At 32.1% G+C, this 26,346-nt stretch overlaps 7 protein-coding genes across 10 annotated transcripts in view; 1 reads left to right on the forward strand and 6 right to left on the reverse strand.

The window, feature by feature from the left end:
* The window catches only part of LOC115235529 (cap-specific mRNA (nucleoside-2'-O-)-methyltransferase 1-like), a 3,870-nt gene extending 2,380 nt beyond the window's left edge, over positions 1–1,490 (reverse strand). Inside the window, exon 1 of the mRNA XM_029807379.1 lies at positions 1,228–1,490. Within this exon, the coding sequence (XP_029663239.1) occupies positions 1,228–1,437 (210 nt within the window). The 5' untranslated portion in view covers positions 1,438–1,490. The remainder of the gene's footprint in view (positions 1–1,227) is intronic.
* Positions 1,491–1,504: 14 nt separating this feature from the next.
* LOC115235543 (cap-specific mRNA (nucleoside-2'-O-)-methyltransferase 1-like) lies at positions 1,505–3,209 on the reverse strand (the record flags this gene model as incomplete). Its single annotated transcript, XM_029807405.1, has 3 exons — positions 3,077–3,209; positions 2,047–2,559; positions 1,505–1,685 (listed from the first exon to the last, which is right to left on the reverse strand). Coding segments are annotated over exons 1-3 (774 nt in total), but the record flags the coding sequence as incomplete, so codon positions are not given.
* Positions 3,210–6,604: 3,395 nt separating this feature from the next.
* On the reverse strand, positions 6,605–9,912 carry LOC115235528 (cap-specific mRNA (nucleoside-2'-O-)-methyltransferase 1-like). 2 transcript variants are annotated; one of them, XM_029807378.1, is made up of 2 exons: positions 7,637–9,912; positions 6,605–7,252 (listed from the first exon to the last, which is right to left on the reverse strand). In XM_029807378.1, exons 1-2 carry the CDS (start codon positions 9,547–9,549, stop codon positions 7,198–7,200), a joined length of 1,968 nt encoding a protein of 655 aa, XP_029663238.1. In that variant the 5' UTR covers positions 9,550–9,912; the 3' UTR covers positions 6,605–7,197. The 2 variants fall into 2 exon arrangements, with proteins under 2 accessions (XP_029663238.1, XP_029663237.1); XM_029807377.1 differs by having other exon boundaries at positions 6,606–7,289.
* A 1,837-nt stretch (positions 9,913–11,749) lies between these two features.
* On the reverse strand, positions 11,750–16,008 carry LOC115235527 (cap-specific mRNA (nucleoside-2'-O-)-methyltransferase 1-like). Of its 2 annotated transcripts, none has more exons than XM_029807376.1 (4): positions 15,768–16,008; positions 15,557–15,686; positions 13,278–15,447; positions 11,750–12,933 (listed from the first exon to the last, which is right to left on the reverse strand). In XM_029807376.1, the coding sequence occupies exons 2-4, from the start codon at positions 15,564–15,566 to the stop codon at positions 12,447–12,449; spliced, it is 2,667 nt and encodes an 888-aa protein (XP_029663236.1). In that variant the 5' UTR covers positions 15,567–15,686; positions 15,768–16,008; the 3' UTR covers positions 11,750–12,446. The 2 variants fall into 2 exon arrangements, with proteins under 2 accessions (XP_029663236.1, XP_029663235.1); XM_029807375.1 differs by having other exon boundaries at positions 15,764–16,007.
* A 208-nt stretch (positions 16,009–16,216) lies between these two features.
* LOC115235540 (zinc finger CCCH domain-containing protein 15 homolog) lies at positions 16,217–18,911 on the reverse strand. The gene is made up of 7 exons (XM_029807392.1): positions 18,581–18,911; positions 18,207–18,414; positions 17,849–18,087; positions 17,538–17,741; positions 17,262–17,436; positions 16,991–17,188; positions 16,217–16,701 (listed from the first exon to the last, which is right to left on the reverse strand). Exons 1-7 carry the CDS (start codon positions 18,647–18,649, stop codon positions 16,592–16,594), a joined length of 1,203 nt encoding a protein of 400 aa, XP_029663252.1. The 5' UTR covers positions 18,650–18,911; the 3' UTR covers positions 16,217–16,591.
* Positions 18,912–19,098: 187 nt separating this feature from the next.
* LOC115235539 (eukaryotic translation initiation factor 3 subunit E) lies at positions 19,099–22,548 on the forward strand. 2 transcript variants are annotated; one of them, XM_029807390.1, is made up of 9 exons: positions 19,099–19,294; positions 19,365–19,481; positions 19,749–19,910; positions 20,049–20,171; positions 20,261–20,493; positions 20,591–20,708; positions 21,124–21,335; positions 21,441–21,678; positions 22,150–22,548. In XM_029807390.1, exons 1-9 carry the CDS (start codon positions 19,205–19,207, stop codon positions 22,177–22,179), a joined length of 1,323 nt encoding a protein of 440 aa, XP_029663250.1. In that variant the 5' UTR covers positions 19,099–19,204; the 3' UTR covers positions 22,180–22,548. The 2 variants fall into 2 exon arrangements, with proteins under 2 accessions (XP_029663250.1, XP_029663251.1); XM_029807391.1 differs by having other exon boundaries at positions 21,441–21,704; positions 22,150–22,394.
* A 166-nt stretch (positions 22,549–22,714) lies between these two features.
* The window catches only part of LOC115235538 (RNA helicase Mov10l1), a 5,135-nt gene continuing 1,503 nt past the window's right edge, over positions 22,715–26,346 (reverse strand). The window contains exons 3-7 of the mRNA XM_029807389.1: positions 25,378–26,260; positions 24,318–25,183; positions 23,496–24,068; positions 23,179–23,427; positions 22,715–23,082 (exon numbers count right to left, since the gene is read on the reverse strand). Of these exons, the coding sequence (XP_029663249.1) occupies positions 22,738–23,082; positions 23,179–23,427; positions 23,496–24,068; positions 24,318–25,183; positions 25,378–26,260 (2,916 nt within the window). The 3' untranslated portion in view covers positions 22,715–22,737. The remainder of the gene's footprint in view (positions 23,083–23,178; positions 23,428–23,495; positions 24,069–24,317; positions 25,184–25,377; positions 26,261–26,346) is intronic.

Here is a 26,346-nt window from a genome sequence, read left to right on the forward strand (position 1 = left end):
AGTTTTTGAGATATTAACTATTAAATAAAACTATGATAAATTCTCTATAATCAAAAGTAATATGTTTTAACGAAAATCCAAGAACTTAAGAAAACTGACATAATTATTTACGATATGTATAATATAATACACATGATTCAGACATTTTGTGATGAATTTATCAACGCAACTAAAGTGTCCATATTCAATGTTAAGCTATTGCCAGGCCAATGCCAGATAATACGTTTCTCGAATGCCTCTTTAAAATCAGCTTCGGCTTCGGGCGGTCTATTATGTTGATTGTTTCGGATTTCGTATTCCGCTGTTTTGGTAATCGAATTATAGACATAAAATTCATCTGTTTTTTTGCTAATATGACGTGACCAAGGCTGAGTGATGCTTTTTAAGAAAAGTACGCTGTTATATGCGAAATATATGGGTTCTTTATCGTTTTTGTCGTCACGTTCCAAGAGACTCTCTCGCGACTCGAACGCAATGGGCATTTCCACACGACGTTGCGCGACACGCAAATTCTTCCCTATATCAGGATTCAGCATAAACCTCTCCTTGGCGCGCACACATATGTAGTCATTTGGAACTGATTTCTGCAGTGATTCGCAAAATAGCTTAGTTAGTTTATACCTACGACAGATATAGCATAAAAATGTTGGCTATTAGTACAATGACACAATTTATTCATAATAGAATTCCTCTTTATAGTAACTACATTCTATAAAACTTTTGTATTTATCTCTTTAAGTTTTTAAATTGATATCATTATTAAATCGATATAAATATATCTACTCCAATTTAATTTATAAAGACTATAAACTTTGCAACATTGATAGACTTATACATAAGAATATACTACAGAGAAACACATCTTAATTTGGTTTGTATTCAATTTTTGAGCAACATGTTAAATTAACAGTTTAGAGCATGTTATTGACAATTCAGAATTTTATATTATGTTTGATAAAACATAATATAACATATTTGTTACCTATCATCTAAGTATCGTTTGCTAACATCTACTCCACCAAGCATGTAAGCATCCAAAATATGCAATGCACGTGTCTTGGAGAAGTATTTTCCCGTCCATTTTGTTTCATACACTAATTCGGCGTATACAAGAGTATCAGGTGATAGGTATATCTTTATATCTTCAATCGGTTCCCATTCGCCTCCTTTCATGTAACGAAATACTTTTCTCCTTCCCAAACTCAAATAAAATGTTGCTACTTTATCCTCTTCGACACACGGACCGGAACCACAGGGCATGCAGTACCAATTGTATGGTTGATTCAATATACTTTTTACATTGTCGTTTTCCAATTTCTGTGCTTCGAGTGCGAAAAAATATTCAAAGCCATTTAAAATTTTCTGTATCTTATTTTGTAGTCTTACGATCTGCGGCCTCACGCGAGTTTTATCAGTATATTCCAATAATTTAGGCATTTCTTTTGTATATCCGCTTGTTTTGGCTTGGTCAGCATCGGATCCTCGCAAAACGCCGCTGTAAAACACGTTCCAAGAGACTCTCTCGCGACTCGAACGCAATGGGCATTTCCACACGACGTTGCGCGACACGCAAATTCTTCCCTATATCAGGATTCAGCATAAACCTCTCCTTGGCGCGCACACATATGTAGTCATTTGGAACTGATTTCTGCAGTGATTCGCAAAATAGCTTAGTTAGTTTATACCTACGACAGATATAGCATAAAAATGTTAGCTATTAGTACAATGACACAATTTATTCATAATAGAATTCCTCTTTATAGTAACTACATTCTATAAAACTTTTGTATTTATCTCTTTAAGTTTTTAAATTGATATCATTATTAAATCGATATAAATATATCTACTCCAATTTAATTTATAAAGACTATAAACTTTGCAACATTGATAGACTTATACATAAGAATATACTACAGAGAAACACATCTTAATTTGGTTTGTATTCAATTTTTGAGCAACATGTTAAATTAACAGTTTAGAGCATGTTATTGACAATTCAGAATTTTATATTATGTTTGATAAAACATAATATAACATATTTGTTACCTATCATCTAAGTATCGTTTGCTAACATCTACTCCACCAAGCATGTAAGCATCCAAAATATGCAATGCACGTGTCTTGGAGAAGTATTTTCCCGTCCGTTTTGCTTCATATACTAATTCGGCGTATACAAGAGTATCAGGTGGAAGTTCTATCTTTACATCTCCAATCGTTTCCCATTTGCCTCCTTTCATGTAACGAAACACTTTTCTCCTTCCCAAACCCAAATAAAATGTTGCTACTTTATCCTCTTCGACACAGGAACCGGAACCACAGGGCATGCAGTACCAATTGTGTGGTTGATTCAATATACTTTTTACATTGTCGTTTTCCAATTTCTGTGCTTCGAGTGCGAAAAAATATTCAAAGCCATTTAAAATTTCCTGTATCTTATTTTGTAGTCTTACGATCTGCGGCCTCACGCGAGTTTTATCAGTATATTCCAATAATTTAGGCATTTCTTTTGTATATCCGCTTGTTTTGGCTTGGTCAGCATCGGATCCTCGCAAAACGCCGCTGTAAAATATCCTTTATTTATTGAATAGTTCAGATTTTCTGTAAGGAAAAGGCTTTAGCCCGGATCTACAATAGGTGTGGTAGCCTCAAACCATAAAAAGTTAATCAATCACAGTCAAATGTGAGGAGAATAATCAATTATTATTGGTAATTTTTTTACGGATTAAGGCTTACTACATCTATTATAGATCCGACCTTACGCTATTCCGCTGCATGGGTTTGTACCCTCAAACCGGATCTAATAATAAAAAAAAATAATAATAAAGTGACTTTATCCGTAAGAGAGAATATCACCATTTATAATTATATACATAATGTTATTTTTTTCTAAAACATTTAAGTTAATATAGAATCTTTTATTCGGACAAAAATCCAAACGAATCGACATTTTAGCAACAACTTTAACAACTACTAGATGCTTATTTAAAGTATTAAATTCGCGTTTGGAAACTTTTAACGAATCGACGTTTGATTGACAAACTTCACAAAAAGACTCTTTTTAATAAACAAAACTTACTTATCGATATCACAATTCGGTTCTGTTGGAACTGCAACAGTAGAGACCGGTGCTTGGGAGATCTCAGCCTCTGGCTCCATCTCCGAAACGACCACAGGTGATGTAGGAGAGTCGTTTTTATTCTTTGATGATACTGTAGACGAATTAAATGCTTCCTGATGTTGATTGTTCCTTTCTTTTGCAATGAAAGCAAGTCAGCACATTGTCCTTGCAATCCTTATTGTTGTGTCCCTTTTTTCCACAGTTTTTGCAATTATTTCCTTTCATTTTATCTGACTTGTAAGATTCTGTTGATTTTTTCTCAAATAAACCTACTGTCATGGAAACTTTGGACATATGATTTACAAATTGCTCAACCGTAAGCGAAGGCAATACCATTGCCATAGACTTTAACGATATGTTAGTGATGCCATCTATTAACAAATTGACTGTATTTTGCGGAGACAAACCCAGAGCATATATTAATGCTTGTTTATCGATTGCATATTTCCGGAACGATTCCTTATAAGGCATCCACTTCCTGGCTTCTACCTTCTGCATGGCTATACAGAAGGGTATCTTCTGTTCAAATGTTTTTAGTAGCGCTTGGCGACAGGCTGCCCAAGAGACTAACACTGGGTCTGATTGCATATCGAACCATTTCTTAGCACTCTTAGTCAATTTGCTAGTAGCGACAAGCAAGATTATGTCATCAGTCACTTTGTGGGCTTGAGCGACTATCTCCACTCGTTTGATCCATTGTTGCACATTTTCATCTGTCTCTCCTCCAAATTCAGGTATCTGCGATGCTAAGAGAGAGACTGCGTTACTTGGTGTAAATGTACTGATGGTAGAATGCCTTAACGAGTCATCTATTCCATGTACGGAAAGTGAAGCATGTGCTGGCGAAGAAGGATTTCGCCCTTTTGGAAGTACTGGAATGTGACTGATTGCTTGTGTGATAGAATCAGAAACCTGTTGCATAAATTGTTGTTGCTGCATTGTCATCTGAGTCATCTGAGCCATCATTTGTTCAAACATGTTCATCATGGTAGATTCCATTGTTTTTAGGGAAGCGGACTCTTCCCTGTTAGACGGTTCATGTACACGATTAGCCCTTAATTCCCGATTATCATTACTCCATAAATCTAAATCTGCCAATCGTCTATTCTCCTCTAAATGTGTCATGATTGTATCGATCAATACATCCTTTGAATCTGACATAGGCAGATCATACAACCTTGCTTCTTCTTGAAGTTCTTCGTACGTTAATACCTCAAGATGTCTACGATTCATTTTTAACAACAATAATATTTCACTAGAAAAATCAGACTAAAAATTTTCATTATTTTTTCAAAAAATGCTGGACTTGAAGGCTTGGACTCTATGCTCGGTTTGCACCCTCAGATATCCTTTATTGGATAGTTCAGATTTTCCGTAAGAAAAGAACACTGGAAGTGGCGAACAGTTATATGGATATATAACAGTCAGTCTTTATACAAACTCTTAAAATATATTCACAATCTTTTGACTTGTACAAGCGATGTACAGTTATTGCGTCAGTCAAATTTTCGCCGAAACAAAAGCCGCGTTCAGCAGAGAAAACCGCTCAGTAGCAATCGAACGATTGGCTCTTACTTTTAGAATCAACAAATCAACGTCGAATGTTGACAAAACGATAATTGAGCGCGAAAAAAAGAGAACAAAGGACACACCGAAAAGGAATGTAGTGGACATGGCCTTTGTCTCACATGCCATGTGTATTGCGGTAATATGCTACCGTGAACTTGAGCGTTGCTTGCTCTCGCAGAATCCATTGCAGAGCCAAGTGGTCATTAATCCACACTAACAATCAACAGACCTTGACCCTGAGCACTAAAAGCTCGTCTAACTGGTCTCTTTTACTGGGCACATGCAGGAACAACGAACTATTCTTTTGCTCGCTTTCCCGCCAACGAAGAAATGCTCAATCTCAATCATGTCTTCTGATTGAGAAGCCCGGTTTTTTATTCTCCTTGTATTTTAGGCTTAACCTAAGGTTTAAAATAAAAATTGCGTTTTTCAATACATGGTTGATCATTAAATTTAGTTAGCCACATATTAGCCAAAAGTTAATCAGAATTATATCTATTTGATTTTATTATTGAATAGATTCATAAAGATCCACTGATGGGTGCTTTCCATTTAGTGACTCAAGTCGACACAAGTATCATTCTATCTTCTTTCAATACCAGTGAACAACAAAGATAGATCGTAATTAGTAAACACAAATTAGAATTTGGTCATGACTTCGATTGGTCAACGCCTGATATTCTGCATACTGAAAAACATGTAAGAAAGAGAGAAATAGCTGAAATGTTTTTTATTAAAAAATATGACAACACTACAATACCAGTGAACAACAAAGATAGAATGATGCTTGTGTCGACTTGAGTCACTAAATGGAAAGCACTCGATGTAAAGTTAGAAATAATGCATGGCCAACTTCTTATAATGCCAACAAATATTTAAATTCATCTAAAGTTTGGGAAGATTGTAAAGTATATCTTTTATTAGCACAACTTATGTTATCAAGGATTAGTAGTTGTTGAAAACATATACAATAGTATATATATAGTTGCTACAATAGTATTATAATAGTTCAAAATATGTAACTGCCAAAAATAATTAAGTTGAAATAATTTGCATGTTAGTGTATCTTCCATTGTACTTTTAAAGGTATAGAGTAGAATCATTTTTATTTTGAACTTAAAGAACAAGAGCTTCGAGATAATTACATTTAATGTGATACAAGACTAAAAAAAGACAGTTTATTGCTGGCGTTTATAAAAATTTATACATTATATCGAAAAAACAACTGTATACACAGAATGGAATAAGCCATTATGTCTTTGAATTATGAGAATATGTTAAATAAATTATTTTTTTTTAAATATATGCCTTACAAGAAGAAATTATCTGCCTCTTAAATAATTTAAAGACGAACTATATTCTTTTATAATAATAAATTATACATATACCTTTAGACAAACTTTTTGTAGATATATGTAACAAATTAGCTCTATATATATCATTACTGCTATGTTAGATATGTTATATAAATGCATAATAATAATCATGAACATTTTAGTAATAAAAACGTGATAACATTAGAGTCGCATTTCAAACTATGTGCTGTATATACAAGCACATATTTGTAAGAAAATGTGTAGTTATTTATATTTGTTTTTACAAACTCGAGATATATATAAAAACTTTTTTTTGTTTACATATTTTGAAATGTGGTCACACTTCTACTATAAAGAAGATAAATTTAAAAACTGAGTGTGAAAAAGAAATGTGTGAATGTATGTGCAGAGTGATATTTATACACATAATGTAAATATAAATATATATATAAACATATTAAAAAATAATTGTATGTAATGTATTGAGATTGTTTATAATAAATTAACATGTTATAATTTATGTATGATCACATTTGTTTTTTTGAGTAATTATAATATTGGTAATTGAAAATCTTTATTTTTTTTCAACAGCATATTTTTATTGAATGCAAATATAACAATATAATATTTTTTAATATATTTTCTTATTTTAATACAATTTTTGAGATACTAACTATTAAATGAAACTATGATAAATTCTCTATAATCAAAAGTAATATGTTTTAACGAAAATCAAGAACAAGAACTTAAAAAAACGTTATGACATAATTATTTACGATATGTATAATATAATACACATGATTCAGACATTTTGTGATGAATTTATCATCGCAACTAAAGTGTCCATATTCAATGCTAAGCTTTGATTGCCAGGCCAATCCCAGATAATACGTTTCTCGAATGCCTCTTTAAAATCAGCTTCGGCTTCGGGTGGTCTATTATGTTGATTGTTTCGGATTTTGTATTCCGCTACTTTGGTAATCGGATTATAAACATAACATTTATATTTTTTACTAATATGACGCGCCCAAGGTTGAGCGACGCTTTTTAAGAAAAGTACGCTGTTGTATGCGGAATATATGGGCTCATCATCATTTTCGCCGTCACGTTCCAATAGATTCTTTTGCGATTCGAACGCAATGGGCATTTTCACACGACGTTGCGCAACACGCAAGTTCTTCCCTATATCGAGATTCAGCATGAATCTCTCCTTGGCGCGCACACATACAAAGTCATTTGGAACTGGTTTCTGCAGTGATTCGCAAAATAGCTTAGTTAGTTTATACCTACGACAGATATAGCATAAAAATGTTAGCTATTAGTACAATGACAATTTATTCATAATAGAATTTCTCTTTATAGTAACTACATTTTATAAAACTTTAGTATTTATCTTTTTAAGTTTAAATCAATATAAATATCTACTCCAATTTAATTTATAAAGACTATAGACTGTGCAATATTGATAGATTCATACATAAAAATATGCTACAGAGAAACTATAACATATTATAATTTTAATTTGATTTATATTCAATTTATAAGTAACTATTAATATATTAACAGCTTAGAACATATTACGGACAGCTTAGAATTTTATATTATGTTTGATAAAATAAAAGAAATTTCTTACCTATCATCTAAGTGTCGTTTACTAATATCTTCTCCACCAAGCATATAAGCATCCAAAATATGCAATGCACATGTCTTGGAAAAGTATTTTCCCGTCCGTTTTGTTTCATATACTAATTCGGCGTATACAAGAGTATCAGGTGGTAGTTCTATCTTTACATCTCCAATCGATTCCCATTTGCCTCTTTTCGTAAAACGAAACACTTTTGTTCTTCCCAAACCCAAATAAAACGTTGCTACTTTATCCTCTTCGACACAGGGACCGGAACCACAGGGCATGCAGTACCAATTATATGGTTGATTCAATATACTTTTTACATTGTCGTTTTCCAATTTCTGTGCTTCGAAACCGAAGAAACATTCAGAGCCCCTTAAAATTTCCCATATCTTATCTTGTGGTCTAATGATTTGCGGTCTCACGCGAGTTTTATCAGGTATATTCCAATAATTCAGGCATTCCTTTCGCATATCCGCTTGTTTTGGCTCGGTCAGCATTGGATCCTTGCAAAAAGCCTCGATTTTCGAGAGGCCTATTACTTGTTTCTTGCCTAGAGCGTCATTAGAGCTTCTCAAATACGATACAAATGCCTTGTCCGCTTCTAATACATCGAGCGGTACTAATTGAATTACATCATTCTTATCATCTTTCTTTAAAAGTGAATGATTAACATGAGAGAGATGGTGAACTACCGCTTGTGTATCGTCTTTTTTTGTTTTACATATTAAATAACGTTCCGAATTAGCTGGTCTAGAAGTATTGGGTTTGAAGATGCAAATATTTTCGAAACATCTATACATTAGATAAACAAGTCCAATGCTGAAAGGTGTGAACAAATCAAACAATGCTGTCACAAAGTGTCCACCTGGTCTCACTATCATTAATGCCACCAGACACTGACACAGATATAACTGCTTAGATAGAATCTCTTGGATGTTTTTTTGACCTTCCACAGAGAATCCTCCATCTGACATCATAAAATGCACACCTTTGCCATATGTATGTTTCATTATTAAAGATCTAAATTCTTCTTGATTTTGTGGGTCAAATACATCTCCATTGCCTTTAGAACCATAAAAAGGATGAAAAGTTTCACACGGACCAGCAAAAAACTCATCCAATGTGAAGTCATCTTCGTTTTTCAAAGTGAATCCGAATCCTTTGGCATGCCATTTCTTTCTGGACAGAATATACTCACTGAAACCGCCCGGACCGGCACATACGTCGGCGAAGTACAATAATTTATTGGGATGTAAATCCTTTGGGTCAGTAAACATGAAATTACATGCTCTGTTGATATTCGCCATTTTGACAGCTGCACGATTCAGAAAATTAGCAGTGCGAATTGTTTCATAAGGGTTTGAACGAGTTCTTGCTTTGCGCATCTCAACCTTATCTAATTTATCAAATACAGTTTTTGACCTGATAATTTGCTCCAAAATCTCTGGATTGCAATACATGGTTTCGTCGTCTATGGTGAGTTTTTTCGGTCCTGTTTTTATCCAATCCACCATGTTCTCAGCTAGGAGCGTATCAGAATGCATATTTGGTAACCATTCCATATCTTCTATAGCTTTTATTTCTTCTTCTTCAGGATTCCATTTGAGACTTGCTTCTGTCAGACCTGGTACATAATGCCCAAATCCTCTTCGCTCTTGTTGCATAATTGCTTCTATTGCTTTTGCGATAGAATCAGAAACCTGTTGCATAAATTGTTGTTGCTGCATTGTCATCTGAGTCATCTGAGCTTTTATTTGTTCAAACATGTTCATCATGGTAGACTCCATTGTTCTTAGGGAAGCGGACTCTTTTCTGTTAGCTGGTTCATCTACATGATTAGCCCTTGATTCTCGATTATCATTACCTGGGCATAAATCTAAATCTGCCAATGGTCTATTCCCCTGTAAATGCGTCATGATCGTATCGATGATTACATCCCTTGAATCTAGGTAGAATATAGGCACATGATATATTCTTGCTTGCTCTATAAGTTGTTCGTGTGTTAATACCTCAAGATGTCTACGATCCACCTTTAACAACAATATTTCACTAGAAAAGCCAGACTAAAAACTTTTAGTATTTCTTTAAAGGCTGGACTTGAAGGCTTGGACTCTATGCTCGGTTTGCACCCTCAGATATCCTTTATTGGATAGTTCAGATTTTCCGTAAGAAAAAAACACTGGAAGTGGCGAACGGTTATATGGATATATAACAATCAGTCTTTATACAAACTCTTAAAATATATTCACAATCTTTTGACTTGTACAAGCGATGTACAGTTACTGACTGGCCTTTTTTACTGGTCACACGCAGGAACAACGAACTATTCTCTTGCTCGCTTTCCCGCCAACGAAGAAATGCTCAATCTCAATCATGTCTTCTGAGGCCCGTTTTTTTATTCTTCGATTAATTTTTATTCTCCTTGTATTTTAGGCTTAACATAAGGTTTAAAATAAAAATTGCCTTTTTCAATATATGATTGATCACTAAACTTAGTTAGCCACATATTAGTCAAAAGTTAATCAGAATTATATCTAACATTTGATTTTATTATTGAATAGATTCGTAAAGATTCACTGATGTAAAGTTAGAAATAATGCATGGTCACCTTATGTCAACGAATATTTAAATTCATCTAAAATTTGGGAAGATTATAAAGTATATCTATTTTTTATTAACACAACTTTTGTTATCAAGGATTACTAGTTGTTGAAAACATACTGTTGCTACAAATAGTATATTGCAATAAGTTCAAAATATGTAACTGCCAAAAATAATTAAGTTGAAATAATTTGCATGTTAATGTATCTTCCATTGTACTTTCAAAGATACAGAGAGCAGAATCATTTTTATTTTGAACTTAAAGAACAAGAGCTTCGAGATAATTATATTTAATACAAGACTAAAAAAGACAGTTTATTGTTGGCGTTTATAAAAATATATACATTACATCGGAAAAAGAAATGTATACACAGAATGAAATATAAGCTATTATTATGTCTTTGAATTATGAGAATATGTTAAACAAAGTATTTTCTTTAAAATATGCCTTACAAGAAGAAATTATCTGTCTCTAAATAATTTAAAGATGAACTTTATTTTCTTTTATAATAATAAATTATATATCTTTAGACAAACTTTTTGTAGACATATGTAACAAATTAGCTCTATATATATCATTACTACTATATTAGATACGTTATACAAAGGCATAATAATAATCATGAGTAATACTTGAGTGATAGAAACGTGATAACATTAAAGTTTTATTTCAAACTGTGTATACACAAGCACATATTTATAAGAAAATGTGTAGTTATTTATATTTGTTTTTACAAACTCGAGATATATATATATATAAAAACTATTTTTTTATATATTTTGAAATGTAGTCATACTTCTACTATAAACAGGATAAATTTGAAAACTGAGTTTATATATACATATATATAAACATATCAAAAAATAGTTGTATATAATGTATTGAAATTGTTTATAATAAATCAACATGTTATAATTTGTTATATTTGTTTTTTTTTTGAGTAATTATATTATTGCTAATTGAAAATCTTTATTTTTTTCAACAGCATATTTTTATTGAATTGCAAATATGTATTCATTACAATTTATTTTATGTTAGTAACGTTGTGTTTAATGAAACATGTTAATAATTTTTGCCATGATGGATAATATATAAGGAGAAGCATATATACACAAAATTATGAAATTAAGAACTATTGCTGTTACATAAGCAAATTTTTACTTACAAAACACAAAGTGTAATTTTTCACAAAGAGTAATTCTTCTGTTCATTAAAATTAATTCTTAAAAAATATGTTAAGAAATACACATAAAATAATAACATTGTAAATAACACACATTGAAATTTAATAAAAATATTTATATAATTACCGTATATAATATAATTGTTGAAATTGTACGAAAAATTTATATTTCTTGCAAAAAATTATGTGAAGATACGGTGTATCACATTTCTCCGTCCCACTTATCAGACTGCGGACTGGCAGACACTAAAAGTATGTCTGGTGTGGTTAAAAATGCATTACACACGCATCGAAATGCACGTCGATTGATGTACATGTGCGTAATTATTAATGTTTGTTGTTGTTTATTTTGTTTTTTTTTTGTTTATTGTATTTTGTTAACTATATTTTTACAATGATCATGTACAGATTATAACAGTTATCAGAATTTGTCCATAATTGTTCGTTAATGTATTAATATAGAATATTTACTTAATTGTTTCAACATAAAAAAATACATATAATTAGTCCACGGTATATAGAATTGTATAAGACGCAATGTCTTAAATTTTTCATGTATAAAAAAATTAGTTTTCTAATTTTTCTAAACATTTTCTAAAATTCTCTTCATTTTAATTTTCTATAACTTTCGAGATATTAACTTAGAAAAATCAAAACTGAAAAAAATTAGTTATATGCATATAAGTTTACAATATATGTACAATATAATACATGATTCACTTATTTTACGACGATTATTATCATGTAAACTAAATACATGTATATCGTTATACATGCATAGAAGATGCCGTCTTTTAAATTTTTTATGTCTTCCTAAAGAGAGAGATTATAATTTGCTAAATTACTAAATATTTTCTTATATATTTTTTTATTTTAATACAGTTTTTGAGATATTAACTATTAAATGAAACTATGATTAATTCTTTATTATCTTTGTAATCAAAAGTAATATTTTTTAAGAAAAATCCAAAAACTTAAGAAAACTTTAACATAATTATTTACGATATGTATAATATAATACACATGATTCAGACATTTTGTGATGAATTTATCATCGCAACTAAAGTGTCCATATTCAATGCTAAGCTTTGATTGGCAGGCCAATCCCAGATAATACGTTTCTCGAATGCCTCTTTAAAATCAGCTTCGGCTTCGGGTGGTCTATTATGTTGATTGTTTCGGATTTCGTATTCCGCTACTTTGGTAATCGGATTATAAACATAAAATTCATATGTTTTTTTACTAATATGACGCGACCAAGGCTGAGCGACGCTTCTTAAGAAAAGTACGCTGTTGTACGCGGAGTATATGGGCTCCTCATCATTTTCGCCGTCACGTTCCAATAGATTCTTTTGCGACTCGAACGCAATGGGCATTTTCACACGACGTTGCGCAACACGCAAGTTCTTCCCTATATCGAGATTCAGCATGAATCTCTCCTTGGCGCGCACACATACATAGTCATTTGGAACTGGTTTCCACAACGCGTCACAAAATATCATAGTTAATTTATACCTGCGATAGATATTGCATAAAAATATTAGCTATAATTAGTACAATGACAATTTATTCATAATAGAATTCCTCTTTATAGTAACTACATTCTATAAAACTTTTGTATTTATCTTTTCAAGTTTAAATCGATATAAATACCTACTCCAATTTAATTTATAAAGACTATAAACTTTGCAATATTGATAGATTTATACATAAGAATATGCTAGAGAAACTATAACATAATTTTAATTTGATTTGTATTCAATTTTTAAGTAACATATTAATATATTAACAGCTTAGAACATATTATTGACAGCTCAGAATTTTATATTATGTTTGATAAAATAAAATAAATTTCTTACCTATCATCTAGGTATCGTTTACTAACATCTTCTCCACCAAGCATGTAAGCATCCAAAATATGCAATGCACGTGTCTTGGAGAAGTATTTTCCCGTCCGTTTTGCTTCATATACTAATTCGGCGTATACAAGAGTATCAGGTGGAAGTTCTATCTTTACATCTCCAATCGTTTCCCATTTGCCTCCTTTCATGTAACGAAACACTTTTCTCCTTCCCAAACCCAAATAAAATGTTGCTACTTTATCCTCTTCGACACAGGAACCGGAACCACAGGGCATGCAGTACCAATTGTGTGGTTGATTCAATATACTTTTTACATTGTCGTTTTCCAATTTCTGTGCTTCGAAACCGAAGAAACATTCAGAGCCCCTTAAAATTTCCCATATCTTATCTTGTGGTCTAATGATTTGCGGTCTCACGCGAGTTTTATCAGGTATATTCCAATAATTCAGGCATTCCTTTCGCATATCCGCTTGTTTTGGCTCGGTCAGCATTGGATCCTCGCAGAAAGCCGCGATTTTTAAGAGGCCTATTATTTGTTTCTTTCCTAGAGCGTCATTAGAGTTTCTCAAATACGATACAAATGCCTTGTCCGCTTCTAACACGTCGAGCGGTACTAATTGAATTACATCATTCTTATCATCTTTTTTTAAAAGTGAATGATTAACATGAGAGAGATGGTGAACTACCGCTCGTGTATCGTCTTTTTTTGTTTTACATATTAAATAACGTTCCGAATTAGCTGGTCTAGAAGTATTGGGTTTGAAGATGCAAATATTTTCGAAACATCTATACATTAGATAAACAAGTCCAATGCTGAAAGGTGTGAACAAATCAAACAATGCTGTCACAAAGTGTCCACCTGGTCTCACTATCATTAATGCCACCAGACACTGACACAGATATAACTGCTTAGATAGAATCTCTTGGATGTTTTTTTGACCTTCCACAGAGAATCCTCCATCTGACATCATAAAATGCACACCTTTGCCATATGTATGTTTCATTATTAAAGATCTAAATTCTTCTTGATTTTGTGGGTCAAATACATCTCCATTGCCTTTAGAACCATAAAAAGGATGAAAGGTTTCAGACGGACCAGCAAAGAACTCATCCAATGTGAAGTCATTTTCGTTTTTCAAAGTGAATCCAAATCCTTTGGCATGCCATTTCTTTCTGGACAGAATATACTCGCTGAAACCGCCCGGACCGGCACACACGTCGGCAAAGTACAGTAATTTATTGGGATGTAAATCCTTTGGGTCAGTAAACATGAAATTACATGCTCTGTTGATATTCGCCATTTTGACAGCTGCACGATTCAGAAAATTAGCAGTGCGAATTGTTTCATAAGGGTTTGAACGAGTTCTTGCTTTGCGCATCTCAACCTTATCTAATTTATCAAATACAGTTTTTGACCTAATAATTTGCTCCAAAATCTGTGGATTGCAATACATGGTTTCGTCATCTAAGGTGAGTTTTTTTGGTCCTGTTTTTATCCAATCCACCATGTCCTCAGCTAGGAGCGTATGAGAATGCACATTTGGTAACCATTCGATATCTTCTATAGCTTTTATTTCTTCTTCTTCAGGATTCCATTTGAGACTCGCTTCTTTCAGACCTGGTATATAATGCCCAAATCCTCTTCGACCTCGTTGCGTAATTGCTTCTATTGGTTCTGTGCGACCTTGGTCATCTTTTCCAAGACCTTTTCCTGGTTTGTATCCCATTTTCTTCATCATATTTTGAGCTTTTGATGTATGAGATAGATTGTTCTTGCTTTCATAGATAAGCATATTGTTTGCTAACTCAATTTTTTGAGTATGTTTTTCGTTCTCTATACTATCAATTGCATCTCCACTGTTCAACTTTTTGCGTTTATTTCTATGTTTGCTCATGCTTTCATCATGATTGCTAACATTCATTTTGTATTCATAGTTTGATGAGTTACCATATTGTTGATCGTTATTATCATCAGAGGAGGAAGAAGAAGAGTGTCTAGATCTTTTTTTAGGATTTAAATAATTATCATCGTTATCAAAAGCAGACATTCTGTTGCCTATGTCAGAGTAATGGGGATCACTTGGATCATCTGGAGAATAATTATTAAACAGATCCACTGTTCTCAGTTTCATATCCTCATTACTCAAAACGCTATCTTCGTCCGTGCCTAGAAAAATGACAAATTAATTCAATTTATAGATTTTGTAAATTTGGATCTAAATATATGTATATGAAAAAGAAAAAAAGAAACGTACAAACAGATGGAAGATACTTACTACTAGCCATGTTTTCTATTGATGTCAATTCCGTTAACGTAAATAAATTTTCTAACCTATATCAATCGACAGTTCATCAACTAGCATTGACATAAGTTAGAGTTATATTAAACTTGAGCTATATACCATCCTGGAACGATTATTAAAGAACAATTAATATAGAAATTATATATCCGTTTCTGCTAAATTTTAGAACATTGTACGCACATACAGAATACAGCTAATATTAAAGAGACGGTGGGACATAGCACAAATACTAACACAACAGTTAAATTAAGCACAGGCTAAGGGTGGTTCGAAAACCTAACCTGTAGAAGTAATATTGAATTGACCAATCAGGACAAAGAAATTTTTGTTCCTTTTGAATTTGATTGGTCAATTAAACGCTACTTTACTTCATGGGTAAGATTTTCATAACCTGCTCTAACGAGATATCAAAATTAACTTTTTTTAATCTATAGCATTTCTCACTTTAAATAAAGTTATATTTATAAAAATTTGGATGTACTGATTAACAAACAAAAAATTTTTAGAGAATCTTTATTATTAATTTTTATTATAAAATTCTAGATATTTTTTATTTTTATCAAGAAAAATCATATACATACACACATATACATAGGAGTATTATAAAAATAATATATGCATATGTATTATTTCATGTGTAGCACTAAATATTTTGATATTCACAGATAATTATTAGATATAAACTCGACATTATAAAAAGACAAATTTAATTAGTGAAAATAGTAAGTAATTGAATCGATATCGAGTTATGCTATATATCCTACATGATTTACGCGAGACCAGCTCTTTATACACATACCCAAATACATAAATGCAACATTGATGCTAAAATATTGATGATGCAACGTTGTGTGAGAGAATAGGGGGAGGGGAAGGAATGCAAATTATATTAATATATAATACATCACATTTGGGGCTAATGGTTATCTCAGCAATATGTATTAAAGAAGATAAAACACTGGAGCAACATGATGTAGTGAGGAGAGATGCATGATCGGGACAACTGGATTACTCCTCCAAGTCCAGGTCCCCCAATTCTTCTTCTAAACCCTCTAAATCTTCTTCCATGAAAAGATTTTCGTTAATAGCTACCGCCGCGGCACCCTCTTCCACAGTCACTAGAATAGAAATTTTTGTATTGATCATCCAGCAATATATTATTATAATTAATACATTCATTGTCTGCGTTTTGTGTGCAAGATTAAAAATTTCTTGTATGTTTAAAAAAGCAATAATTGATGGATAACAATGATAATAATAATTGTATGATAATAATTTATGAGCTTCTAAAACTGTATTATCCTGATTTATATATAATTCACAAATGCTTCTGAAATATATGCTTTGAAATATTATTCTAGCACATTATAAATATTTATAATTAATATCAAGTGATATAATTATGACCTGTAATATCCTTATTGTTATCAGCAATACTGTTGACCTTTAACCGATCTATAGTAGCCACAGTGATACCATTAGTGTCGATTTCGCTAGCTTCAAAAGCGAGGCGTTCCGTATCGAGTTCTCTATATTGTACATCTTCGAAATCATCTTCGTCTTCGCGAACATAACTAGATATTGCTTCATCTCCTTCATCAATACCTAAAACGATTTAAATAATGAATTAAAATAATTGTAGGAAGAAGCAAGCTATAGCTCTCAAACAATATCTTACCATCTCCTGTTGCAAGATCTGGATTAAAGAAGAACATTTCTCTTCCTGATATGCCGATTTGGCGACCAGCCTTATAATCGTTTCTCTTCTTCTCTTCATCTTTGATGGCCTGCTCTTCTTTTTCTTTCAATTTTCTCTTTTTCCAAGCCAAAAATGTTTCCAATGTTATCTTGGTCTGTTGAAATTTTTCATTACATAGAGATATAATCAGAATATTGTCCTATGTAAAATTTAATTTTGTATTAATTCCTTATATATTTAATGCAATATTCATACCTGATGAGGTCCCAAATTGGCCCTTTCTCTTTCTATTAGATCTTCCAAAGAGATTTCATCTTTCTTGTCTTCTTTCTTTTTATCTTTCTTTAAAACAAATCCAGGAGGTAAAGCATGCCTATAAATACACTTTTGACCAGATGGACACTCCCAAAACCAACCATATTTTGCCTTTTCTACTGCTTCCAAGAAGTATTTGCAGATCTAACGAGAAAAAGCATTTTATTTCATATTATTCTTTCTTGAGCAGAATTTTGAATTATTTTCTATTGATTTTTCAAAAATGCTAGTTAATTATTTACATAACTTACAATGTCGGTAGTAGGACGATTGCCACCACCATGTTTCTTCTCTACAACTTCTTTCAGCTTATCTTCATCCCATTTATCCATTGTATCATCTTCCTTATCATCATCTCTCATATCACAATACAATGAACGTTTTTCAGCTTTTCGTTCAATGCTCAAATCATGAGAGAATTTACATTTATCCCCCTTTGTACATTGTCCTTGTTTGAAAAATGCACACACAACAGACTTGGGATCTATGCCTGCAAATGTTGTTTTATCGTAGTGTCTGTTTTTTTTTATTCGAAAAATATATCTATCTCATAGTATTTCATAACTTCTTACTTCATCACCAGGTATAGGTAAGGTATATACTCAGTACCTTTATCTATCTTTTGTGTTTGAACTGGTTTAAAAATAAGTGCCAATTCTTTTTGCTCTTTTAACTTTTTTTCTTTTTCCAATTTTTTGGTCGTAGGATCCTCGATCTTGCGCGGATTTACGCCGCCCGATTTCACTTGTTTTTCAACTTGCTGAATAAATTTTTGCTGCTTGGCACCCTTTTTGTTTTTTATGCCAAATGTCTTGTCCTTAAAAAAAAATGAAAAAAAATCTAAGTTTTAGTAAAAGCATATTTCATACATATTAATAAAAAATAAAACATAAATTATAATCACAGTTCCAGATGTTATTAAGAAACATGTGGAAATCTAAAGTTTTTTGGTTAGAGATTGGAAATTCATGATCGCTTCTTACCTCAATAACCTTTTCCTTTTTTTTTTGATCCGCTTTTTTGCTCGGCGCCGGTGCCTTTTTCGGTGGCATTTTGTGAAAAATTCGAGTTTTTCTTTGTCAATAGAAAAACACCTAAAATTCTAAGAGAAATCATGAAAGCTCCATCTTATTCTCAAATATTTTCCTACATATCCTTGGTAGTGGGAGATCTTTTTTTCACGCATGCGCCATCACTCTTGTATAATGTGTAGATACATAGCTAATCATTTTTTATTTATATTAATAAAAAATGTAGATATTACTTAATAAATCAATCGGAGTTTGATCGAAGTGATTCCTAAATTCGCGCAAAGTGTTTTATTATACAAACTAATAATACAAATCTCCAGTTATTTCTTCTTCAAGCGCGCATGTCACTAAACAAGATGGTAACTTTTGCTCAACAAAATTTCCTAGTCATTCGTTTGGCAAGCCAATTGAAAGTTCTCTTCTAATAATTTTTGAAAGTTGCAATCTTGCGATAACTTACGCTCACAAATCGTTGCAAACTTCAAGACTTCAAGCTGTCTCAAACCTTAAAGTCGTCGCTGTAAATGCTTCTTCGTGTCTCATCGTTCACAACGTAAGCAGCGTGACGGAAACGCGATGGCGAAATTTGATTTAACGTCTCGTATAGGTCAATATCTGGATCGTCACTTGGTATTTCCTCTGCTGGAATTCTTATCGGCGAAACAGGTACGATGCGAAAACTAGACTTTGCAATGTGGTATGATGTTTTGGTTATGTCACATGTGGTACGTTGCAGATTTACGACGAAGATGAGTTGTTGCAAGCAAAACTCAATATTCTCAGTAAAACAAATATGATTGACTACACTATCGATATTAGGAAACAGCTTTATCCAAACGTGGAAGTACCGGAGGTACGTTTTATTGCGTTATATGTATGTCATTAAACAGTTGCAGATTGTGCAACTATGGGTATTTTCCAGCAAAGTACACAGATGACACAATGTAACACACAGTATCACACGATTGGCTATCAAATACAGAATTTTAAATTTCTTCATCTGACAGCTAATCACGTGGTATTGTGTGTTACACTGTGTCATCTGTGTACCTTGTTGGAAAACACCCTATGTATGCATATTGTATAACAGTCGTAAGTTGGAGTAATGTGTCTATTGCAGGAGATAAAAGCCAGACGTGCTGATGTACTTCAAGAGCTCAGTATACTTCAGAATAATGTCTCGGTGGTTTTAGCTCTTATGAATAACGAGGAAGTTATGAAGAAGATGGAGAATATGCGTGATTCTAAAGCACTTAATAATTACCTCACACAAGAATCAGATGTAGGTAGAATACATTTATTAAATAATAAAAAGAGATTAGATCTAATATATATAAATTAAAATATATGATAAAATATTGTGATCAAAAAAATTTACTTTACTGATTTTATGATCTAATTCTATTTTTTCATTTTGTAGTTTAGGGTAGAAATGATGGATAGCTTTGTAAAGCTAGCAAAATATCGCTATGAATGTGGCAATTATTCTGTCTCCACATCGTATTTATACTTTTATATGCTGATAATGCCCCCTACTGATAAGGTATTTATTAGGTCTTTATAAGTTTTTCATAAGTATATTTTATATAATATGCTATATACACTAAAAAAAAATATGTATTTAATTTCTAGAATTACTTGAATGTCTTGTGGGGAAAATTGGCATCAGAGATTCTTGTACAAAATTGGGAAACAGCACTGGAGGATGTAAACAAGTTACGAGAATATATTGACAGTAATGTTATTGGTAATTCACTGCAAGTATTACAACAACGCACATGGCTCATTCACTGGAGTCTGTTCGTATTCTTCAATCATGTGAAGGGCAGAGATCTTATTATCGAGATGTTTCTCTATCGGCCACAGTATGTATAATGTAAAAAAAAGAGATGTGTAATGATACTTTTAATGAAATTTGGCTTATGAAAGAAGCTAAGAAATGCTTAAAATATTTTGTTACAGTTATTTAAATGCTATTCAAACAATGTGCCCACATATACTCCGTTACTTGGCTGCTGCAGTTATTGTCAATCGTTCCCGGCGATCTATTTTAAAGGATCTTGTAAAAGTGATACAGCAGGTTGAAATCAAAATCTCTCTTCTCAAAATCATATTTATTTATATAGAGTATATATAAAAACTTTTTACTTATTATCTGTGATCAAATTTCTTTTGGCCATAGATAGTGAATCCTAATTAAGCAAATTTTATGAGAAAAAAGAAAAAATTTAATTAAATTTTTGCTAAGAAAAAATGAGATTCCAAATTTGTGAAATTTATAACTACAAGAAACTACATGACTTTTGATACTTTGGCTGTGTTTCAAAATTCACTGCTGGTATTGGAAATCTATAGTTCACGTAACATATATTATAGATTTCCAGTACTGGCAGTTAATTTTGGAACATAGCCTTTATATATTAATGAAATACTCTATATACAGATAAGGAAAGGTATTTAATATTTAACTAAAATTTTTATTTTTACATTTATAGGAATCTTATACCTATCGAGATCCCATCACAGAATTTCTTGAGCATTTGTATGTTAATTTCGACTTTGATGGCGCCCGGCAGAAATTACAAGAATGCCAAACTGTTGTCTTTAACGACTTCTTTTTAATTGCTTTATTGAATGAATTTGTAGAAAATGCACGATTAATGATTTTCGAAACATTCTGCAGAATTCATCAATGTATTAGTATCCAGTATGTAATCTTCCTAAATTTTTGCATTATTATAAGTGTAAAACATATAATTAATTATTTCTATTAATATGTATCAATTAATCTTATTTTTTATTTAATTTATAGAATGCTTGCGGAAAAGTTGAATATGAAGGCAGATGTAGCAGAATGCTGGATTGTGAACTTAATCCGTAACGCACGTTTAGATGCTAAGATTGATAGCAAATTGGGACACGTAGTAATGGGCGGGCAGCCCGCGTCACCGTATCAACAATTGGTCGAGAAGATTGAGACTTTGAGTGTGCGAAGCGAGGCACTAGAAAATTTAATTGAGAGAAAACTAAAAGCGAAGAATCAAGACTCAGTAAGTATAGTGTGGAACTAACAGAGGTCAGTATCATTCATAATCATATTACGCGCGATCATATTCACTTAATGCATAACTTGTTGATAAACATAAAACTTGTTGATAAACATAAAACAAAAAGATTTATACATCTGGATTATAGATATGTTCTAATACACGAACATATTAACTCAATGCTTCAAACATAATTCATTTAATTGTAAAGTCTTATTTGACTCTTGTACTAATACATTATTTCAAGGCATGTGTGTGTATGTGTGTATTTATTTGTATTGTTTTCGTAAATGCAAGTTATACGTTAAACAATTATCTTTTTATACCTTTGTCAATTATATTAAAGAATATTTTCATTATATATTTATATATATATCGTTTTTGCTGTATATAATTTATTATAAAAATTTGATATTCTGAAATGTGTTCTCCTTGCATTTGTACGAATTTTCAAACGATTTATTTTTATTTTAGTATCAACACTCATGGAATTTGGATTTGTGACAACCTGATACAACGTGAAGAAGCAATATCCGAAAGAAGTATTCCAATTTCAACTATAGCAGTAATATATGACTTGCAATATAATTTGTTTTTCTAAAAAAATGACATGAATGATGTAAGCATTTTCATTTGCTGCTGTGTTGTTAATTTGGAATTTTCAATCCACATTGTATAACAAATAATAAAAAATATGCAACATTTTATATAAGAGAAAATATCAAATTTATGTACTGTATACAATGTCCATATCTCCATCAATTGCACTCTTTTAGCTTAAGACTAGAAATTATTTTTTATGTCTTATATTTGTAATATTCTATACTAACACAAAATTCTGAAAAATAAAAAAAATTGGATATTTTATTCAAGAATTTATAAAAGTCTATAGTTTCCATTTATTATATCCATTTAAATATCAATGATTTTATCTTATGCAAAGTTCATAATTTGTTAATCATTATGTTATTTATATTGTAAACATATTACATAAAACATGTATATAATTATAATTTTATATATAATTATATAATATAATATTTAATTGTATGTTACGATATATTATTGAAGATTTGTTATATATGAAGGTAAAAAATTACATCCTGTATATGCACCATGATCGATACAATATATCAAAATATTTCTCCAATATGGATCCGAGGCGAGTAATTTTGGATTTCCCAAGATAATAAGCAAAGCACGAGCACGAGTAATCGCGACATTAAGTCTTTTCGGTGAAGCGATGAATCCTAAAGCATGCTTAATGTCCTCGTTAACTAAATCATTGCATGATCTGACAGTTGATAGAATAATTACTTTTCTTTCTTGGCCTTGAAATCCTTCCACACTGCTAATTTTTGGTAATTTAAGCTCTGACTCCAATAATAGGTCTCTAATTTGCAGTACCTTAATTGGGATAAAATTTTTTTTTTAATACAAGAAAAGAGGTATTGGCGATTTTTATAATAAGTGATAGAGAATTGTTCTGAAATATCTGTTTACCTGCTTCTGATAAGGAGTTATAATTCCTATATCATCTGATTCAAGCCCATATTTATATAGCTTCAATAAATAGAGGTAGACTTGTGTTGCTTCTTCGAGATTGTACCAACTTGGACTCTCAGTATCTCGATAGTTTTCACCATTGACTCCATGGAAAACTATGGCCGGTGGCAATGATCCGTCTCTCTCAGGTAGTTCCGGCCTCAACATTTTCAATAGTTCAGCTTCTTTACTATTCTCAGATGATATCTAAATAATTAAATGAATTGTACTTATTATAATGAAAGACATAGTTTAAAATAATAATCTGCACATACTTGTGATTGTAATTCCGATTCGTAAAACAACGAGTTTGGTAGATCTAATATCTCCGGTAAACTTCGATAGTTCATAACGAGTTTCGTGACCAGTCTAGGATCGTAACAGAATTCCTCGAATCCTTCTGGATCTCTCTGATAAGGAAACTGCTGCAATAATCTCGATAGGAATGATTCGCCTAATCCAAAATATGATGCTAGTTTGCTCTGCACTACAGGCCCAAGTTGCATCGGGTCGCCCGCAAGGATCACCTGGCCGTGCTCGGAATGAATGAAATTCAGGGGAATCATGATTTCCGGTTCGGTCGCTTGACCCGCCTCGTCGACTAGAACGTGCGAGAAATGTCCACGGGGAAAACCCATGTTATACAATATTCCCAGCGTACTGCAGGTGCCGACAGTAATTCTATGACGACCCAGTACCGACATGGTACAATTCAGTTTCGGTCCATCCTCGCGATGACAAAAACGATTGGACGTACCCTCTGCGGCTAATTCCGCCGTAGCGCAATAAGGTAACAGTCTTTCAGGAATAGAATCGTCATTCAAGCAATGATGAGCTATCAGTCGAACCTACGGCACGTGTATACAATGAGTACAAATATAATAAAGAATAAAATATTTAACGATTTATATGACCTGATCTGATTTTCTCTTTGTGTCTCGAATTTCTATTTTCAATCGATATCAAAGACTTAATAATTTCGCAAATAAAAATTTAATTATTGAGAAAATAAATATATAATTAGCAGGATCTAAAAATCACATCAGATCATATTAAGCATTAAATTATAAAAGGATTCACACAAAAAGAAGCAGTACCATATCACCAGGCTTGAGTATGTTGCTGTCCAACAGGCGTTCTGCGATTAAGTTTGCCGAACTGTTTGATGGGGTTGCTACAAGAAGTCTACTTTCAGGTATTACAGCCAGAATTTGTAAAATCGTTTCGCATAATGTCACTGTTTTTCCTGTTCCAGGCGGGCCAAATATCACATAGGGTAACGGACGCGCAAATCCCTGTATTATATTCCTCACAGCTTCTTTTTGATAATAATTCAATTTTTCATTGAACCAATTTAATTTCCGTTTTTTTATTTGAGAAATATATGGTTCTATCTCATTATCAACGCCCGCGAGTGTTTTATCCGGTTTCCTTGAAGCTATAGCATTAGCAATGTTAGTTTTACTATCATTGGTATTCCTTGATGAATTTGTTTTAAAATTCTGATTTGTTTCTATTCTTGGACTCGATGTTTGTGTTTCTTCGAGTGATGATGATTCAATGGACTTATTATTGAAAAGTCTTTCTGCTACTGACATTCTTGAAGACATTTTGATTATATTATCGGAGTCTATGTCATTGACAGAAGTGATGCTGTTGAAGGACACAGATTCGTTGTGTTTGTGACGAACTCGCATGCGACTGGGTTTCTCCTCGATGTCATATTCTTCCAAATGAAACTGTGGCTCTTTTTGCATTACTTTGGAAGGAAACAAAAAATCAGATCCAAGACGATTAAGAGCTAAATTAACAGCGTTGTGACAACGTTGGGTAGTGGTCTGCGAGCATTTAAATGTCACCTGACAATCTTCTCTATTGTACTCTTGATGAAACTTTTCATTAAATTTCAAGAAAATCTCGGTGCCTGTGACTTTGTGAATAAAACCCTCATATTTTAGCTCCCCTATAAAGAAAAAATAAAAGGATAAGTATTAGTATATATATCTTACAATATGTCAAAAATAATTTTACAATTACTTTTTGTATGTCTTGATGATATATGTATAATCTAGCATGCTACTGTTTATAGATTACTCTTATCCATATAATTAAGTCGATATAAAGAAGTAGATTTGTTAAGCCTTTTAAATATATTACCTTGAGAGCTATCCCATTTGAAAGATACTACAGCTCTATCACCCATAATAAGAGAAGGTCGTTTTTCCGCTAATCCTGGCACTTCGAGTGCAAGATAATCTCCGTGTCGTCGCATGACTGCGCTTTCCATACTGTATCGTTGCAAATCGAGCGTTTGGCTTATTTGCTCGAGATACAATAAGGCATGGAAACGTTCCTTATACGTTTCGAAGGATAGTGGTTTCAAAAGACAAGATATTTGATTTCCAATAGCGACTTCCTGTTCAACCTGAGATTTCTCCATGTTATTCAAAACCGCGTTCCAAATATATCGCGGTACTTTGAATAGTCCGCTACGCACTTGAATAAATGCAGGTGATTTAAACAGCCTTACACCGGGGATACATGTAGTCTCATTTAACTCATCCAAATTAGCTATGTTAATCTTATGGCTATATTTTTGTTTAATAGACCCGGAATCAATCTTTTGCGAAGTGATTTTCGCATTGACGGTTATATGAAATATTCTACCGATTTTGAAATCTTTGAAATTAAAGATAAATATCTCTTCAGATACGCCGACAAATTGTGCTTTACATTTGAATTTATATGTAACATTTGTAGAAGGATTTATTACTGTATTAATATCTGTATTGGTTGGCGATTCTAATGTCAGCTGAGATGCAGTCTTTTGTGACATAAAAGAGCCACCTTGCAACATGTGAGTATAACTGCCATTATTTCGTATAGAAACTATCAAGATGCTTTCTTCTTCTATATTCAAATTGAATTTCAAATTATCATCTATGATAATACCATATTTGTTTTTTAGCAAGGCATTAGTATCTGATAATATTGAAGAAAAATTAGTTGTGACTGGTAATTCAATGGATTTTTTTGAAGGCTGAAAAAAAAAGGAAAATATAAGATAAAAATATTTAGAAATTTATATTATATATAAATATATATGTATATAATATAAATATATAT

Source organism: Formica exsecta, unplaced genomic scaffold (genome assembly GCF_003651465.1).
Source record: "Formica exsecta isolate Colony F162 unplaced genomic scaffold, ASM365146v1 scaffold226, whole genome shotgun sequence".
NCBI classification, from domain to species: domain Eukaryota; kingdom Metazoa; phylum Arthropoda; class Insecta; order Hymenoptera; family Formicidae; genus Formica; species Formica exsecta.

Bases quoted from the DNA above. Each gene is read 5' to 3' on its own strand.
- LOC115235528 (XM_029807377.1), bottom strand. From the start codon at position 9,549: ATGACGCATTTACAGGGGAATAGACCATTGGCAGATTTAGATTTATGC. The intron at 7,290-7,636 runs GTAAGAAATTTC...TATCTGTCGTAG, and splicing joins AAACGACACTTAGATGATAG to GTATAAACTAACTAAGCTAT.
- LOC115235527 (XM_029807376.1), bottom strand. The intron at 12,934-13,277 runs GTAAGAAATTTA...TATCTATCGCAG, and splicing joins AAACGATACCTAGATGATAG to GTATAAATTAACTATGATAT.
- LOC115235540 (XM_029807392.1), bottom strand. From the start codon at position 18,649: ATGCCACCGAAAAAGGCACCGGCGCCGAGCAAAAAAGCGGATCAAAAA. The intron at 17,742-17,848 runs GTAAGTTATGTA...TTTTCTCGTTAG, and splicing joins ATCGTCCTACTACCGACATT to ATCTGCAAATACTTCTTGGA. The intron at 17,437-17,537 runs GTATGAATATTG...AAATTTCAACAG, and splicing joins CCAATTTGGGACCTCATCAG to ACCAAGATAACATTGGAAAC.
- LOC115235539 (XM_029807390.1), top strand. From the start codon at position 19,205: ATGGCGAAATTTGATTTAACGTCTCGTATAGGTCAATATCTGGATCGT. The intron at 19,295-19,364 runs GTACGATGCGAA...GGTACGTTGCAG, and splicing joins AATTCTTATCGGCGAAACAG to ATTTACGACGAAGATGAGTT. The intron at 21,679-22,149 runs GTAAGTATAGTG...TTTTTATTTTAG, and splicing joins AAGCGAAGAATCAAGACTCA to TATCAACACTCATGGAATTT.